Source organism: Pipistrellus kuhlii, unplaced genomic scaffold (assembly GCF_014108245.1).
Source record: "Pipistrellus kuhlii isolate mPipKuh1 unplaced genomic scaffold, mPipKuh1.p scaffold_m20_p_10, whole genome shotgun sequence".
Lineage (NCBI taxonomy): Eukaryota > Metazoa > Chordata > Mammalia > Chiroptera > Vespertilionidae > Pipistrellus > Pipistrellus kuhlii.
The window spans coordinates 28,040,897-28,059,905 of NW_023425405.1; the positions used below are offsets into that span (position 1 = coordinate 28,040,897).

The window sequence follows — 19,009 nt, forward strand, 5'->3', positions numbered from 1 at the left end:
CAATTTTTTTGTTTGAACATGGCACTCAGTTGTCATGCCAACCTTCTTAAACTGTAACTGGAAGGTAATCAGATGGAAATGAGAGTATTTTAAAAGAGAAACTGGTAACTTCAAGGTAAATTTTGAGATGGGGCTTATGGTAGGACACAAAGAGACTTATTCCTTTCAGCTTGAGCCTGCATCCTGGTGGTTAATGGCAAGAACACCTATTATTTCAAACATTTAATTCAGATAATGTATTTAAACTTTATTAGAAAAAAAAAACCTGAATATTTTTGTTTTAGTTTCAAAGAAAACAGTTAATATGCAAAGAAATGAGAAAAGAAAGAAAAAAAATTATACTAGCCAATAAAAATAGTACTAGTTAAACCACCACTATATTTGGGCTGAAATTTCTGTCATAGTCTCAACCAATTCTTTAAAAACAATATTAGGTAGCTAATTAGATGTTTAAAAACAAAACCACTAGTTGTTTTGACTCATTTATCCTTTCCTTTCTGAATATCAAACAAAATTATTTAAAAATATTTAATGTTCTGCTGAAACCAGTTTGGCTCAGTGGATGAGTGTCGGCCTGCGGATTGAAAGGTCCCAAGTTAATTCCGGTCGAGGGCATGTACATTGGTTGTGGGCACATCCCCAGTAGGGGGTGTGCAGGAGGCAGCTGATCGATGATTCTCTCTCATCGGTGTTTCTAGCTCTCCATCTCTCTCCCTTCCTCTCTGTAAAAATTCAATAAAAATATATATATATTTAAAAAAATATTTAATGTTCTAAGACAATAACATTTTAGCATCTCTGCCATGATCACAAAACCACTCTTTAAAGTCCTTGAATATTCTACTTGGGACAAGGAAGAGGTTTATATCAGAATGGGAAAACATTAGAAGAGGAATTTGCTTCTATAATTTCCACCTAATTTTAAGTTAAGCCCATTTCTAGTCTCATTTTGGGAAGATGGCTTCTGGCATGGGAGAATGAAGGCCCGACATTAATGGTCTGTGCAGAACTTTCAGACCAAAGAAATATAAATGCATCTGCTAGGTGCTAGAAATTGAACAAAGAGACCCAGAGTGAGCTATTTGGGGAATAAGGATACAGTTATCCAGTAAGGCTAACTTCTTCCCAGTTAATGTGTCAGTATCTCTAGAAAACACAGCTGGCAAACTCAGGCCTGCAGGAGATGACATATACAAACAGTTGCCCAGATGTTATGCTCTGTTGTTTTTTTCTTTAAGTATCAAAAGGCTAGTTAGTGTCTATCACAGACTGTGCTAAGTGTCTTAGCACCAAAATGGCCTCTCTACAGTGCATCCAATTTCTCTATTCTCATGCATTTTAGGAAACGTTTTATCTTTAGTGAAAAAATCCAGTAAGAGACTTATGCAATTTTACCTAACTAAAAATTCAGGATAAGAACTTTGGTTTTGCCCCCAATATTTCAGATGATAATATAAATTAGGTTTCTCATCTATAAAATATGTGAACTCTTTTTAGATAACCTTGACTACAACCTCCTTGGGTTCTAAGATTTCATCTCCTCATTGCATATTTTTCCTTATTAATTACAGGTTCTCATGAAAGGGCTAGTTATTAAATCACTTAAAATGTATGTCTGTTTTTTGTTTTTTAGCTAAATATCACCTCGTAAGGATGCACATAGCCTGTTGACTAGAAAAAACATAGAAGGGAAGAATTAGGTAAGGAGTGGTGGGAGGGTGGGGAGATTATTGACAATCGTAACATGGCATAGAAAGCAATGATCAATGTTTCCAAAATGGATAAAGACACAACATAAGGAAGGTCTTGATACACTGTACTGAGGGTAACAAGAAGTAAAATACATGTTTTTTATGTCTATGACCAAAAGGAATCACGCTGCTATTACTTGGTATTCTACCTTCCAAGATGACATTTGATATTTGAACTAGACTTGGCAACAACAGCAACAACAAAACCGTAATGAACAAACAAGCAAGCAAACAAAAAGACTAATTCCTTCTAGCTAGTCATGAGAAGTGGACTTGCTACCACTTGCTTTCTTGGCAGGGAGAAAGACCCAGATTCATATATTCCTCTGATACTTCTCACTTCTGAGGGATATTCTTGGATTTAATAACAAGGAACACCTTTTCTGGATTTCCATCATTGTTCCATGTGATTTCTGTTGTTTGGGTTTACCTCAATTGGGGGTAAAAGCTCTTATTTTCCTTTATTTAGACTAAACTATTCACCAATCTTGACTCAAAGGAGATTTAACTCTAGTGGAAAGACTAACTTCTGCTTGAGTGGAATTCCAAAAATAAAATTAAAGGGTTATAAAGGCATTTGATTTTACTAAACACCTTTCTATTAAACTGTACAAAAATTGTAAATTATTATATTTTGTCTGTGTTTGTGGAGTTGCTTCTTTTAGTATGTTTTCAATAGACAATGAGGCACTAAGAACCCTGGCTAATGAATAGGCTTTAAAAATAGCTACTACCTAACAATGTTACAGGAACAATTAGAGTGTAGAAAACTCTCTCACATGAGATGCCAACTGAAAACAAAGGTTGGCATGATGCTGGTTCTTTCGTTCCTGTCCAATTAATTAAACATGCTCTATCCAAATTCATCCCTCTCACTTCACACTATTTGGATTGTTATTTGATTTGTTTGTTTTCATTTCCCCCCCAACCCACTAAAAAAACCACAACGATGGATCTTATTCTCTGTGTAATTTTTCTTTCCCCTTCTATTCTTAATAGCTATCCAGAGTGTGAGCAAACATTTGTATGCATGGACTATGCATATGTCTTGCTTTCTCACTCAGAGAACAAGGAAATAATTCTTCAAAAAAGACTCTTTCTAGCCAAATTACATTGTCACATCAATCAAAAACAACAAAACACAAAATTCATTTGTTCATTTGGTAGCTAGTTGCTAAAAAACACAGTCAAACATTTAATCTTTACAACACAACAGAAGACCCCGAGCATTGCCCATGGGCATGAACAGAGTTTGTGAGCTCTGGAAACCACATTTTCAATTCAAAACCAAAGAGCATAACATTATTGGGAAATAGCCTTTTTTTTTTTTAAACTTCCATGAACAATGGAATAAAAACAGTTACTTCTATTCTCATTGTAAAAAGTCCAGTAGCTTTTCTAGACTCATGACCTTTTAGGTCATTCAACATATTTAAAACAGAAGCTCTATCACTTCTGCCTTTATATGGCAACACGGGACTCCTGAAAAACATAAAGGTTCTGAATGGTCCCCCCAAGTCCACCAAAGGAATCAAATTAACTTTGTTTTTCTTAAAGGCCAATTTCCACAAAGAGCTGAATCTGACAGAGCAGTAAACACCATCTGAATCATTTTCAACAGTCTCAGGTCTCACCTAACTTTATTAGACACGCAAAAGGTGCTATTTTAAAGACCTAAGAGATGTTATTACATCATAGCATTTCATGAAGCCCTAAAGGATCTACTTACATTTTGCTGTCACTTTGTATCCCCCCAGAGGAGGGGCGTGGCCTTCTACGGCATCAAATCCAGCGGAAACTAGGACCATGTCTGGATCAAACTCTTTGGCCACAGGCATCACTACAGTCCTGCGTAATAAAAAGGCAGCCAGTTACACATGGGAATGGAGGATACCTTTAAAATTTTTGCAGTGAAAAAGACTTGGCACAATCTCAAGAACTTCCCAAAAATAAAGAAAGTGGGAAAGGAGAATGCTATTTGCAATGGATCAAAAGTTTATCATTTTCTTAAAACCGAATCGGTTATTTTAGCATCCCAATTTGTCTTTTTTTCTTTCATCTTTGTTTCTTCAAATTAAAAAAAAAATTGCTTTGCAGGTACATTCTCAAGCCCATCTTGCACATCTGTGGCTGTTTTATCCCACTGCCTGCCTATAAAACACCGCTTCTTCCAGGGGAGTGACTAATGTTTCACGGAGGAAAGCTGAAGCATCAGTGAAATGGGGCTTACTCCAGTTAATGAGAACTTGGTATAAATTTGAACTATAAATTTTTTTTTGGGGAAATGTTGCTTTATTAACTAAAAAAAAAATTTAAATACTTGTCATGGTAGGGGGTGACTCTTGCAAAGTAAAAACATGAAATTCTTTTAATAGATTCCAGACCATAATGTTAAGTAGTCCTAGGTCAGAGACACCAGGCATGTGGCAGTCTCATCCATGACAGCAGCCCTGCTGGCCCCACTTCTTCAGCCTTCACATTCACCTCTTCTGCCTTCTCAGGCCCCCCTAGTCCCTTTCTCCTCAGTGCTGGGTTTGAGAGAGAATGCCTGATGAATGCTACTAGGTTTTATAAAATCTAAACATTTTCTGAATGCAGACCATCCATAGAATTCAAATTTTCAAAACAGTTTAATGAAATGGGAAAACTAAAGAGCCCAGGAAATTTAAAAGCAGTAACGTATCTATTGTGTTTGGGAGAAAGAACTAAACCAAATATTAAAGTAATTATTCTTGAGTAGTAACATAATTTTTAAATTTTTTATACTTGCAAATTTCTAATAATATCAGATCGATAGTTTATATGTTTTGCATGTAAACAGAAGGTGAAGTTACAAAATAAAAAACGACTTATTTGAAATTTACCTAGATGGATAAAATGTTTTTCATAAGTCCACTACTATTATCTATACTAATAAAAGTCTAGGTGGTGTCTAGCCCTCATGTCATCACAAGATGGCCACCCCCATGTCATCACAAGATGGCTGGCAGGGGAGGGCAGTTGGGTGTGACAGGCCAGCAGGGGAGGGCAGTTGGAAGTGACCAGGCTGGCAGAGGGGGGTAGTTGGGGGCTATCAGGCTGCCAGGCAAGGGCAGTTGGAGGTGACTGGGCCACCAGGAAAGGGCAGTTGGGGGAGATCAGGTCAGCAGAGGAGGGCAGTTGGGGGCGATTGGGCAGGCAGGGGAGTAGTCAGCCATCAATCAGGGTGGCAGGGGAGCAATTAGGGGGTGATCAGGTAGGCAGGCAGAAGTGGTTAGGGACAACCAGGCAGGTAGGCAGGCGAGCAGTTAGGAGCCAGCAGTCCCAGATTGTGAAAGGAATGTTCAGCAGGCAGTCAGACATTCCCAGAGGGGCCCCAGATTGAAGAGGGTGCTGGCTGGGCTGAGGGATATCCCCCCAGTGCATGAACTTCGTGCACCAGACCTCTAGTAAAAATATAAAAGCTCAATCCTTCAAACTCATAGATGTGCATGTAAGTGACTTCTGTGGAAGTCCTTCCAACAATTAGAAAGCACTTATGAAATGAAACCTTCCCTGGAAAAAAAGCAAGTATAGTGATGGAAATGAGAGGCAGGACTGAATATAAGAAGTTAAAGAAATACTAGTTGGCTAAGGAGCCCAGGAGTACATCCCAACACCTTCATCGCCTTTCCTCTGAGCCAGTAACCAGTGTTTATTCTAGGCAAATTAACCAGAGACTCTCACTTAAGAAACGGATGTGTCTGAACAAAGCCAAGACTTCTAATGTGGATATTGTAGCCCCAAATACAGTCTTCCTTATTGATCATTTAAAGAGATTCAGAGACTATGAGCCATCTTCAGGAATGCTCACTCCACAGTTGGGTTTGGCCGTCCACATGCTCTATCCCACACCAGTTGACATGAGCTCCCAACTGACCCATTTACACAACCACAGGGGAAAATGACACCAGTTACTACTTTCATAAATATTCACATCAAAGCAGAAATTTCCTAGCATATAAGGAGAGCCAGTAGTATGAAGAAAAAGGAAAGATTAAAATAAACATAAATATAAACAACTTTAGAAAAACAGAGATAATTCAGGCAACAGAAATAAAAATCTTAAAAAGATTCAAGGAAAAATTTTTATTTTTAAAACACAGACATGCTGTTATGAAAAAGAACAAAGAACAAAGAAAGCACTTTAAGATAAAAACTACAACTGCATAAGCTAATAGAAGGTCTGAAAAAATAAAATTGAAGTAATCCCTCTTAAAAGGAAACAAATGAATAAACTGTATAAGAGGGAAAATATGAGACATAGAGGAAGTCCTATATTTGATTAATAGGGTCTTTGAGAATGCCGAGAAAAGCGAATGATAGTAAATAATCTTTAGAAACTGAAAAATAATTCAAGTCTACAGATCTGATTAGTCCAACCAATGCAAAGCTCTGTATATAAAAACTTATACATACTTAGACATAATCTAATAAGACTTAAAATCCGCAGAGATCCTTACAAAAAAAAAAAAAAGTCACCCTCAAAAGAGACAAAGAATGAGATTGACATCCAAGTCCAATCATTAACACTGAATATCCCCACATTGTGAGGGAAAATTATTTTAAAACTTTAATTCTACTGCCAGCCTTTACATACTAGCAATCAAGTATGTTACTTACATAGAAAATACTTTAAAATATTTAAGGACTCAGAAACTTAATTCCAAATCACCCTCCCTGAATAATTTCCTTGAAAATGTACTTCTGCCACTAAGAAAGTAAATCAAAGAGACAGAGAGGCACAGGACCAACGTAGTGAACAGACCATAGGAGAGCGATAAAGAGGGTCCACTGATGATTTGTATATGTATCTATTTGCTAGTAAACAGATGATGGAAGCAATGATAAAGGCACATATGCCTTGCCATCATCACCTGCCCCCTGGAAATTCTGTGATGCTGTCAACCTTTCCCCTATTCCCTACAAATCATCTTCCAGGTGAGACTCAAACTAGAGGGTACAATGAAATTATAAAAACAAAGGGAGACAAAAATACTACATGACTACTACTAATAAAAGGAGACATTGGTCATGTAACCAGACACTAAACACTGTAAGGAGAAAAGGATCCCCTTCTGGATTTCCTTCCAATAAATGTGATTCTGACTTGGAACCTCCCTAGTTAGAATCAGGTCTCTAGATTTCTTTCATCTAGTTAACAGACGAAGAATTGGCTGCACCGAGCCATGTGTTGTGCTTCAGCACCATGACTCCCCTTGGTGTGCGCTGAGTGCACAGTGTAGGATGTTACTCGCTCATTGGGTATGCTCAGTGCAGGGGAGGACTGCTCTGGCTAGAAGGCATTTTAAAGCACATGAAAGCATTATTACCCATTGAGTAACTCAACAACATCCTAGTTTTCATTCAGAACTCATTCACGAGCTCCTGTTAAGTGAGAGGCATTGGGATGATGCCAGCATTCAAAGATATGAATAAGTGGTAGCTCTGCCCTCAAAAAGTCCATATCTGAGAAGAATGTGCCAATGGAAAGCCAGTTTGTTAGATTTTGGACTTCATTCTGAATAAGAAGGGAAACAGGGTGGTTTGACAATCCAGTGATGGGATCAGATATATGATAGATCATTTCTGTCCTCATCAATTAAGCGATGCATTTAGAAGTATCCTTTAGAATTCCCAGGTCTTTTTGACTTCTGAGACAACAGATTCTGAATCCCGGCATAATGTATAATGGCATATTATAATCATGCAAATATGGATTATAGGCGAAAAGCCAAGCCTATATTTTTCTTTATAGCTTAATTGCATATCATTGCTGAAAAGTATATTGTAAAATTGCACATTTGTAAATGGCACAGGACTTGTTCTTTTTAGATTTTTCTAAAAAAGGCACATTACAGCAGGCACACTTTCTCATCCATGTGTACAGGCTGTGCATGCAGTGCAGAAGGATGCTCCCAAGGGAAACCCTTTCTGATGGTTCCTGCTTGGCCAAGTGGTGGAGGCAACACCTCAAAGAGCTGCCACTAAGCAGACTCCAGGGAATGGTTGTGTGGCTGTGGCTGCTGGCGATTCATGTTGCCCCCAGGACTGTACTCACCACTGGACCAGTCCCCTTTTGGGGAAGCACTGAAGGAAGGCATACAGAAGTGGGTCATCACTGAGAAACACATTGATTGGTTGCCTCCTGCATGAGCCCTGACTAGGGCCCAGGCCAGGGAAGAATCTCAATCAAAGTACGTGCCCTTGACTGGAATTGAACCTGGGACCCTTTGGTCTGCTTGCTGGCTGAGACTCTATCCACAGAGCCAAACTGGCTAGAGCTATTTATAATAATAAAAACAGAATAATATGCTAATTAGACTGAACAGCTAGAAGTCATTCCTGACATCCTTCTGGAAGAAGATGCAGCAGCAGGGGCCCAGGCAGAAGTGGTTAGGGTGATCAGGCAGGCAAGCAAGCAATTAGGGTTGATAAGACAGGCATGCAGAGTGGTTACAGGCAATAAGGCATGAAGGTAGAGTGGTTAGGGGCAATAAAGCAGGCAGGTGAGCAGTTCGGGGCAATGAGGCAGGCAGGCAGAAGCAGTTAGGGATGATCAGGCAGGCAGGTGAGCAGTTAGGGGTATCAGGTAGACAGGCAAGCAGGTAGGGGTTATGAGGCAGGCAAGCAGACAGGCAGATGAACAGTTAGGAACCAGAGGTCCCAGATTGTGAGAGGGATGTCCGACTGCTAGTTTAGGCTCAATCCCCACCCCACCCCCGTGCACAAATTTTGTGCAGCAGGCCTTTAGGTTCATTATATAATGTTTTGTCTACTTTCCTCTCCTGTGTCTACATGCTTCTTCTTTGTCTCTATAATTCTGCTCAATATGAATTTCCTCTTATCTCAACATATTTTTGTTCACTGATTTAGATATGTTCTGTGTCTAGTTCTTTTGCATTTATGCAAATCAAACATTAGACTAGGAACTCTGTCCGGACAAAGGGCATTATTTTTCGATCAACTTATGTTGAAGAGCATTGGAACACGTGTGAAAGGGAGGGAGAAGGTGGAATGTGGGGTTTCTCCAAAAGCTTGTGAAAAAAGGAACCAGCTGAAACTGGTTTGGCTCAGTGGATAGAGCATCGGTCTGCGGACTGAGAGGTCCCAGGTTCGATTCCGGTCAAGGGCATGTACATTGGTTGCAGGCACATCCCCAGTAGGGGGTGTGCAGGAGGCAGCTGGTTGATGTTTCTCTCTCATTGACGTTTCTAGCTATCTATTCTTCTCCCTTCCTCTCTGTGGAAAATCAATAAAATATATTTAAAAAAAAAAAAAAGGAACCAAATTCTGCAGCACCTGCCACTGAGTTCCATCTCAAAAACTGAATTTTCTGGCCTCAGTTTTGACTGCAGAAAAATCAAAGGATTCCAACTCAAGATGCTGGGTTCTGGTTCTTGGCACTGCTCCTAAATGTATGATCTTAGTAAATTCTCTTCCCCCAACTATCAGTTTCCTTAACTATAAAACAGGGTGGTAGAGGGATTCATCTGGATGGCTTCTAAAGTCATAAGCAGCTCCCACAAAATATGATTTTTTTTTATGTCTCAGAGCTAAGATATCAAAGGGACCTTTTTTTTCTTATTATTATTCTCTTTCTCTTATATCTGATAAAAAAAAAAAAGTCATCACCTGGGGGTTGGGGGTTGAAGGTGGTCTAAAGGTATACAAGCTTCCAGTTGTAAGTTCTGGGGATGTCATGTACACCATGATGACTTTAGTTAACAATACTCTATTGAATGTTTGAAATTTGTTAAAAGTAAATCTTAGATGCCTCACCACAAGGACAAAACAATTATCACCTTAAAAAAAAAAAAAAAGCCCTAGCCAGTATGGCTCAGTAGCTAGAGCATCGGCCTGTGGACTGAAAAGTCCTGGGTTCAATTCCAGTCAAGGGCAAATGCTTGGATTTATGAGCTTGATCCCCAGCAAGGGGAACGCAGGAGGCAGCCAATCATTCTCTCTCATCATTGATGTTTCTTTCTCTCCCCTTCCTTTCTCTGAAATCAATAAAGATATATTTTTTAAAAAGGTGTCACCTTGTGAGGTGACTGATTCTAACTAATCTTATTGCTGTAATCAATTTGCAATACATGGTTTAGCAAAAGTACGTTAACAGTTGTGAGTATGCAAAACAGTTTATTCTTGTATTATTATTTACTAGAGGCCCAGTGCAGGGATTGTTGCAACAGTAGGGTCTCTCTGCTTAGCCTGTAAGGATCAGGTGAAACTGGCTCTCCAACATCCTCTGAGGGTTCTGGATTGCAAGAGGGCACAGGCCATGCTGAGGGATCCACCAGTGCATGATTGGGGCCAGGGAGAGACCTTGGGAGGGCTTCAGGGTGTGTCCAGCCCATCTTGCCCAGTCCTGATAGGTCAGACTCCTGCAACAAGCTAACCTATTGGTCAGAGCATCTGCCCCCTGGTGGTCAGTGCACATTGTAGTGATTGGTCAAACGGTCAAACACTTAGCATATTAGGCTTTTATTATATAAGATTAATTAGTGTATTATTTTTCATATGAACAACTGTAAACCTACTTTTACACCAACCTGTATTTACTTATATCAAATCATTATGTTTTACACTTTAAACATTAAAAAGTTATATATCAATTATATCTCAATATACTATTAAAAAAACAACATTGCCTGAAGCTCATTTTTTTAAAACCTTTATTGTTGAAAGTATTGTATATGTCTCTTATCCCCCTCCCTGCCATTGACCTCTCCTATCCCACCCTTGCCCTCTACCCCAGGCCTTCACTATGCTATTATCCGTGACTATGGTTTATGCATATATGCATATGAGTTCATTGGTTGATCATTTCTGATCAAAATCTTTTACATACTCACTGACTTCATATTATCTTTTCTGATTTCAATTCTAAGTATGTTTTTCCTTTGATGAAAAACATACTTAGAATTGAATGCAAATCACTCTAAGAACAAAGCATTTATTCCTAGGGCAGAATAAACATTTTAAAAAATATATATTTTGTTGATTTTTTACAGAGAGGAAGGGAGAGAAATATAGAGCTAGAAATGATGATGAGAGAGAAACAGTCACCAGCTGCCTCTTGCACACCCGCTACTGGGGATGTGCCCGCAACCAAGGTACATGCCCTTGACCGGAATCAAACCTGGGACCCTTCAGTCCGCAGACCAACGCTCCACCACTGAGCCAAACCAGTTTTGGCCAGAATAAACATTTTTAAAGAGACTGGAGTTCTCAGTATGAATTTATTTAGTTTATATTATTATTTTGCTACATTAAAATGCTGATTATAGTACTCTGTGTTTTTTTTAAAAAATGAACCCTTGATGAGGATAAGGAAACTATGTATAAACCACATACTTTAAAATTTAAATAATAATAGGTCTAAGGTATAATTATATTGCTAAATGTGTGTATATATTAATACCACACAATATATGCTAGGAACATATACCTTAATTAAATAGCTATGTATATATACATATATGAATATAATATATAATAATATATACATTCATAGTATATAAAGTTCATTCTTTTAATAAGTGTTTTAAATACGACATTTAGTAAGTTTATTTTGCTTTAGAACGTTAAAATGTCATTACTAATTTTAGAACTCTGTCATTTAAGAAGAATGATTCCTTGAAGGGACTAAGGGACTTTCCTTGCCTAAGATGTGTCATATGGCCAGTAACAATTCTGACTAATTCAAAGTTATTACTCAATGTGTCTGTGAGCTGAGAGCTGGGAGTAAAACTTTCTCAACAATAACTCTTCCTGGCTTTTGGGATGTTGTCAGTGAGTGTCATACTGTATTTATATTATTATATTTGCTGTTCCTCTGAATGTGTAATGATGCTGGCTTTCTATGCAGACTCCACTCAAGCACAGCAAGCTGAGAAAAGTTCTAAGATTGCTAGCCTATCAAAACCGATAAAGCGACCTTCTGTAACTACCATAAATAAATACAGTGGTAACAAAATTAATAGACTTTGCTTTTGTTGAACTCTATTTTAAAATTTAGTATAGAAAAATTAACAAACCAAAATCAGGAAACTCTGAGACAGGCTTAATTTAGAGTTTTTAGAAGTTACTCAAAAGTTTATATTAAAATTTTATTGAAATGAATATTCTTTACTTTGCAATATAGAAATGTATAAATTATTATATATGCCCATTTCCAATCATTATTTTATGAAAGTACATAAATATCATGCATTTCAATGTGCCAAAAATGTGGCTATAATTTTGCAACAGTGGTTTTCAAAAAACATTTTATTATGATTCCAAATGTGAGTCCAGTAACTTACAGATGGTCTTCTGTCTTTGGTTTCAAAAGTATTGCTAAATTATTTATTCCAAATTTGCAACAAAAAAAAAGTGAGGTCTGGAAAAGAACAATTGGTCTCCCACCATCCAATTAACAAAGGACTGAGTCATAGGTAACCTCCACTGAGGCAAAGGAGGAAGGACTAAAGTCTTCTCCAAGGTTACACACCACTGATTCCTTCTTAAACCCCTTCAAAATGCCTGCAACGCCCCAAGTAGAATGCATTTTTCTTGGTGGTTACAATGAACAGCTATGGAGATGCTAGTACCATAACATTTTAAACTCAACTTATCTTATCCATATTTCATTACTTCTCTCATCCTTCCTTCTTTCCTCCTTTCTTTTATCCCTTCTTCCTTCTCTTTCCTTTAATAATTTCCTAATTTTTCTCTCTTTATAGAACAATACATTCTTCAAGGATATAAAAATAACTTAAGAAGACTTTGGAAAACTTTCACACAAGCCAGCTCACAAAATTTTCAATTTTGTCTCCTTATGTGAAAACCAACTGGATAATTAAGGAAGGAAGTATATTCAAAGAACAACATAATCCACATATTCAGGAGGAGAGGCAGAACAAGCCCCTGCAACATGTCTCTTTCCAAATCTTTGTTTATTTTTGTTTCTACGGCAACCTTGTGATTGTAAAACACTGCTATAATGAGTAGAAAAGAGAACACCGATGACAGCAAAATGCTCTTGTAACTGAAATAGCAGAGAATTGTTTAGAGAATTCAGAAAGGCTGACTTTTTTTTTAATGGGCTCAGAACAGGACTATGTCTACCTAAGTCAATAGTAAATTTCTCCTCCAAAGGGACAATAAGATGCTTATGACACATGCGCTTTGGAAACTTAATTATGTGCCCATTTCTTGATATTATTTTCTTTATCCAAAAAATCCCTGAGGAGATTTTATTACCATCAAATCAGTCATAGGGATTTCTCTGCTTCGGTGGGGTGCAATGGAGAACTTAGTACACATATTGCATTTCCCATCACCCTAGGAGCACAGAATATTCTTTCTGTAAAGTTTCAAATGGGCCTCTCTTTGGTCTTTGCACAAGTGATTGCATTCCATAAAATATTATTGCATGAAGCCAAGGGATCCTGGTTAAAAATTAAACTCAGTATCCTAATAAAATTCAATCTATAATATATATTTACACACACACACACACACACACACACACTTTAAAGAAAATGTTAGCCATTATATTTATTCTCAAAAGAAGAGAAGATGGAACTTTGTAGGCATAAAAAGAAAGAAAAAGAAAGGTCAAACTTTACTGTAAGTAAATGTTCTGTGGTTTATAAAATTTACAAAATAAATTACAGCATGACATCCTTTTCAAGGAACTGTTTGTGTCTTTGGAAAAAGTGTGTATTATTTTTGGTCAACTGCACCTTTTGATGTGGCCTTTCTGAGGGAGACGGCATCATCAAGATTTTTTTCCTTTTAATTGCATAAAAATATGAGACAAACAAGACAAAAGGCAAGCTCATTTAGTAATTTAAACCCGTAAGACTATCCATAAAGAGACCAAGAAGGAAGAAAGAACTTGGAGCTGAATGAAATCTGAATTGCAGACAGGGTACCTCTTCCATCAGGAGACCAGCCCCAAATCAAGTTTTCATTTTATTCTCATCTAAGATGACAGGCGAGTAGGATTAGTCCCAAAACTAAAGAAATAATCCATGTATGTTGGAGGCAAGCTAATTATTTTCTTCTAACAACAATACAATACAATTATCAACCACTTGACAATGTGCCATATGCCAAGCATGGAGTTAGACAGTTTATACACTATCTCTAATTCTAAAATGCCTACAACATATCTGAAATTATGTATTTTGATATCCCATTTTAACTGAGACTCAAGTTAGCTAAAAATTTTGTCAAGTTCATTCAGCAAGTAACTGGCATGAATTGGGATTCAACCCCAGATTTGTCTGAATCCAGAGTAGGTTTTCACAAAGCTAACAATTTCACTGCATCATTGGATGACAAACCAATGTTCCAAAATGCTTTATTCTGTGAGGAAATGGAGGAATATCACTATGTGTCAAACTAGTCACTTCAATGTTCCTGTGAGTTAGAAAGGAAACAGGGATGCTATGCCTCACTTTATAAGAGACTGGAGAAATGAGACTGGCTATGAACATTTTTTCTGCAGGAACTTATTTCAAGGCACAATTCCAACCACAATGTTCATTCCACTAAGGAGCATGGACTTTCCATGGTGTCCAGGCAGTGTAATTGGTATTTACTCTTTAAGTAGTTATGACAAACATATAACATACCGCAAATAAGTTAGTTAGACTATGGATTGTCAGTTGAATTAGCACCAAAAAAACAAAACAAAAAACAACCCCACCCCACACACACACACACACACACACAAAAAAAAAAAAAAAAAAAAACAACCACAAAAAAAAAAAAAAAAAAAAAACCTAACTACACTCAAACATTCCACATAAGGGTAAAAATATGTTGATCATATCCATTTTCCAAAAGCCTGGTCCCATATACACAAAGAGCTAGCTATGTGACTATTTTCTAAAACTTGGATGTCATGGTGGCACGTGACAATGCTGTAGGGATACATTGACATTCCAAATGAGCATCTGAACACTTGGCAGAAACAGAGATTCCAGAGGATAAAAAGCTTGAAGACTAATCTTCCTTTGTGCATGCATGTTCGTCTTACAACCAAATCATCTTCTATAATCATCTGTACAGCAGCTCTGCACCCTCATGTCAAAAAGATTTAGGTTGACTTTAAAAACCTTTCCAATAGACAGAAGTGCTCCAGCCATGAAAACAGAAGAGACACAATTCAGAGATGGAAGATGCTGACGACGCCTCAGCATACCAGCAGACAGCAGCCATAGGTTGCTGAAGGATGCCGAGGACCAAACCAGAGACAGGCGGACCTGCATTACCGCCATTTGTCCACCAACCAGATCTGAAATATCATGGCTGGCATGTACACATAAGGAACTATCTGGCATTGAAATTGGGACGCAAAAGAATTGTTGGCCCAGAAAGGAACTCACTACAGACTGATTCATTCAGCATAACCATTATGGCTTGTTGCAGTTTAGGTTCCTACAAGGGTTATTTCTTGGATCACATGATCTCACACATCTAGAGGAAATAATGAACAACACAAACAGATCCAGAGAAAGAGAACCAGCGATCAGACTCTCAAACCTCATAGGGAAAGTAAGGGGGATGGGGGTAAGGGGAAGAGATCAACCAAAGGACTTGTGTGCATATATATGGGCCTAGCCAGTGGCCATGGACAATGGGAGGGGTGGGGGTGGGGCATATCTAGGGAGGGGTTTGGGATGGGAATGGGGGAACAAGGACAATTATGTGAGACGATAATCAATAAAAATAAAAAAAACCTTTCCAGGTTATATTCTATAAATATTTTCAAATTGATTTGTGTACATCATATTCCTGTTAGAAAACAAATCTGAAGCTGACTCTGACAGTTTTCTTATTCATAGGTTTATTCATTCATTTATCCACCAAGTATTCATTAAGCATCTACACTGTACCTCATTGCCAGCTGGACTTCATACTATTGTGACAGATTCCCATACTTAAGGCGCTCACATGGCATATGTGAAATAGATCTATTAATAAAAAATTTCTCCCAGTTCAAAGTGATGTTCTCTAATACCTATATAGATTTTATTACTCTCATTTCAAAAGAAGTACATATATATATATACATACACACACATATATATCAATATATCTATATATATATATATATATATATATATATATATATATATATATATATATATATATATATATATATATAATTGTCCCTAGGGAATAGAGGAAGGCTTTATAGACAAAATTATACTTGAGTTGGATGCTTATACAGTAACTCAGGATGCTTATACAGTAACTCAGGGGCTTCAAAATTCTCAAAATACAAGCAACAACAAAATTTTCACTTTGTAAACCAACACATTCTCTCTCCTTCTCCCTCCATCCCTTTTTCTTATACACACTAAAACATCCTTAATGAAACAATACTTACAGCATTACATTCTCTATTATATTCCACTCCCCATTCCAAAAGATCCAGTTGATTTCATCACATTTTAATGAAGGGCAACTCACAGTTAAAAAAATACTAGGTGGTTTTAAAAAAAGAGAATCAAGTTATCCATTTGATGAAAATTCCAGACAAAGGGAACTTCACGTGCCAGCCATGGAATGACGGGTACAGAAAATGGAGTTGAACACCACAGGCATGGGGGTGCAGAATTGAAAACTGGAATGTAAGAATCAAATCAAGAAAGAAAAACCCAAGGCTGAGAGGTAGGAGAAGAACCTAGGGCAGACTGAACAACTAGACTGTTAAGTACGTCTAGGGAGCAGAGCTTCATAGTCTGACAACAGTGATCCAGCAGAAATCATTAAGGTAGAAAATAGCACACCACTAATCTAGGGAAAGATAGTTATGTGGTGAAAAGCCCAGAATGCAATGAGACAGATGACAGGGACAATAACAGAGATTTCAGCCAAGGTAGATTCAGTGGAAATGAATTGCAAGGGGAAGTTGTAAGAGCTATTCCTTAGAAGTGATTTGAGTTAAAAACAAAAACAAAAAAAACCTGGCTATAGAACATAAAACCCTAGTACATCTAAAATACAGGGCTAGCGATGTGGAGTACAATGGTCTCCCACGATGCTGGGCAGGGACAGTGAGATATAAGTATGTTTAAGCTAGGCTAGGCTAAGCTATGATGTTCAGTAGATTAGGTGTATTAAATAAATTTTCATTTTTATCAGGATGTAACCCCATTGTAAGTTGAGAAGCATCCATACATAAAATCTTACAAGAATTTGCCAATTTACTTTCCCCAAAGAACATAATTTAAATTAAGATTTAATATTTATTCAAAGATATAATACCAGATTTTTAGATTGTCTTATTCACCCTAAAATCATTATACTATCTTTTGTTAAAAGGATAATGGGGATGATTTTTTTTGTATCTCCAGTTTCTAACTTTTCTTTAAGTTATATTACATTACATTCTTACACCAGCCCAAATTATGAATATAAACCCTTCTATAGATTCATGGGTCTATGCCTAACCACTGAGCAACACCAGCTGGGCCCATCTATACTAATAAAAGGGTAATATGCCAATTAGATGGGTGACTGGACATCTTCCAAATGTCCGACTTCATTCCGGACAATTAGGGGGTGACCAGGCTGGCAGGGGAGCAGTTAGGGGGCAATCAGGCAGACAGGGAGGAGAAGAGTTAGGGGGTGATTAGGCAGGTGGAGCAATTAGGAGACAGCAGTCCCAAATTGTGAAAGGGATATTCAATTGCTGGTTTAGGTCCAAGTCAGATATCCCCAGGAGAGGTCCCTGATTGGAGAGGGTGCAGGCTGGGCTGAGGGACACACCCCTGCAAGAATTTCATGCACTGGTCCTTTAGTGACTATTATAAATACAAATCCTTCAAGATCCTTGACATACAGGCACCTTGAGCCAGAATCCGAGGCCCTCCACCCTTTTGGGGAGTGGAAAGAAGAAGTCAACTAAGAACAAATAAAAGAGAATGAGGTTTTAAAATTACAAGAAGAAACCAGGAGATCACAGTGCAACAAAAATCAAGAGGGATAAACATTTTAAGACAAAAAATATCAAGTTACCATGAGATTGTGACATATGAGAATAGGCCGAAAAAGTCACTGGCACATTTAAAGAAAAAAAATAGGAGCAATTTGAATGAATGATGAAGACATCAAAATAATCAGACATAGTGAGTTATTTTCATTGCAGACTTTGACTTAAAAAAATTCTGCAGCAACAAGCTATTACAGTGCATGACAAATGAATATTATGTGTATATCAGTCTGCATCCCCATGACCTCTAAAGAGTCCTTCTCTATCTGTATTGAGGTCAGGCTGTTGAGCAGGGGGGAGTCCTGAGAAGAGTAACCTTTGGGCACAGCCCCATTTGGGCCTTAACCCCTAACATTGTTCTCTGTCACCTTACTTCCAGAAAAAGCCACATTTTATGGTGCTTGAGAATTATGATGCCCCACCGTGGCGATTTTCAACCAGTGGGTCACAGGAATTTTTAAAACATGCAATACCTGACTATTTAGTCAGGGGCACTGACCTCTTTTCCCTTTGATTGTCAAATAGGAAAAAAATGACAGCAGCCACATGACAATAGTTGTCCAGTATGAATGAATCAAAATTATCCTTTTTTTTTTTTTTTTTTTTGTTCAGATCTGCAAACAATATGACATTTTTTGGTGTGTGGCAAAAGTTTAGTGTAGATGTACCATGAGAAGGAAAAGATTGAAAATCTCTGCCCTAATGAAATATGTGACTCTTAGAATATATTAATCAAAATATCTTTAGGTATGAACTGGAACTGGAACAGCCTTAACAAGTTAGAAAGCCTACTTCAAAATAATAATAATAGCAAATGGCACTTTGTGCCACACCCTGTGCTAAGTACATTACTTAAATAAAATCATATATTGCACACAGAATCCTGGGAAGTATTCTTATGCTTGTTTCCATTTTGCAGATGTGAAAAACTGAGGTACAGAGGGCTTAACTGATGTAGCTGTAAACAGAAGAGCCAGGATTTGAAAACAGGCTCAGGTTCTCAATAATTTAAGTAATTAGGTTACCTGCTTTATAATAAATACTGTGGCAAACTACAAAATTGGTTCCCCCAAAAGAAATAGTTTGTGCCAGAATTGAGGTTATACTTGATAGTACTGTTGAGCAAAACAAGTTAATAGAAAATGATTAAATCACTGTGATATTTCCAAAGGAAAATGCACATGCAATTCTGTGTCCTGCCATTTATCTCACAAACAAATAACCTAAAATTAAGGGA

The 19,009-nt window shown here is 37.6% G+C and overlaps 1 protein-coding gene across 1 annotated transcript in view; it reads right to left on the minus strand.

Annotated features, from left to right (window-relative positions):
* Positions 1–19,009, minus strand: part of HDAC9 (histone deacetylase 9) — an 817,093-nt gene that overhangs the window by 112,258 nt on the left and 685,826 nt on the right. The window contains exon 23 of the mRNA XM_036429233.2: positions 3,481–3,599. Within this exon, the coding sequence (XP_036285126.2) occupies positions 3,481–3,599 (119 nt within the window). The remainder of the gene's footprint in view (positions 1–3,480; positions 3,600–19,009) is intronic.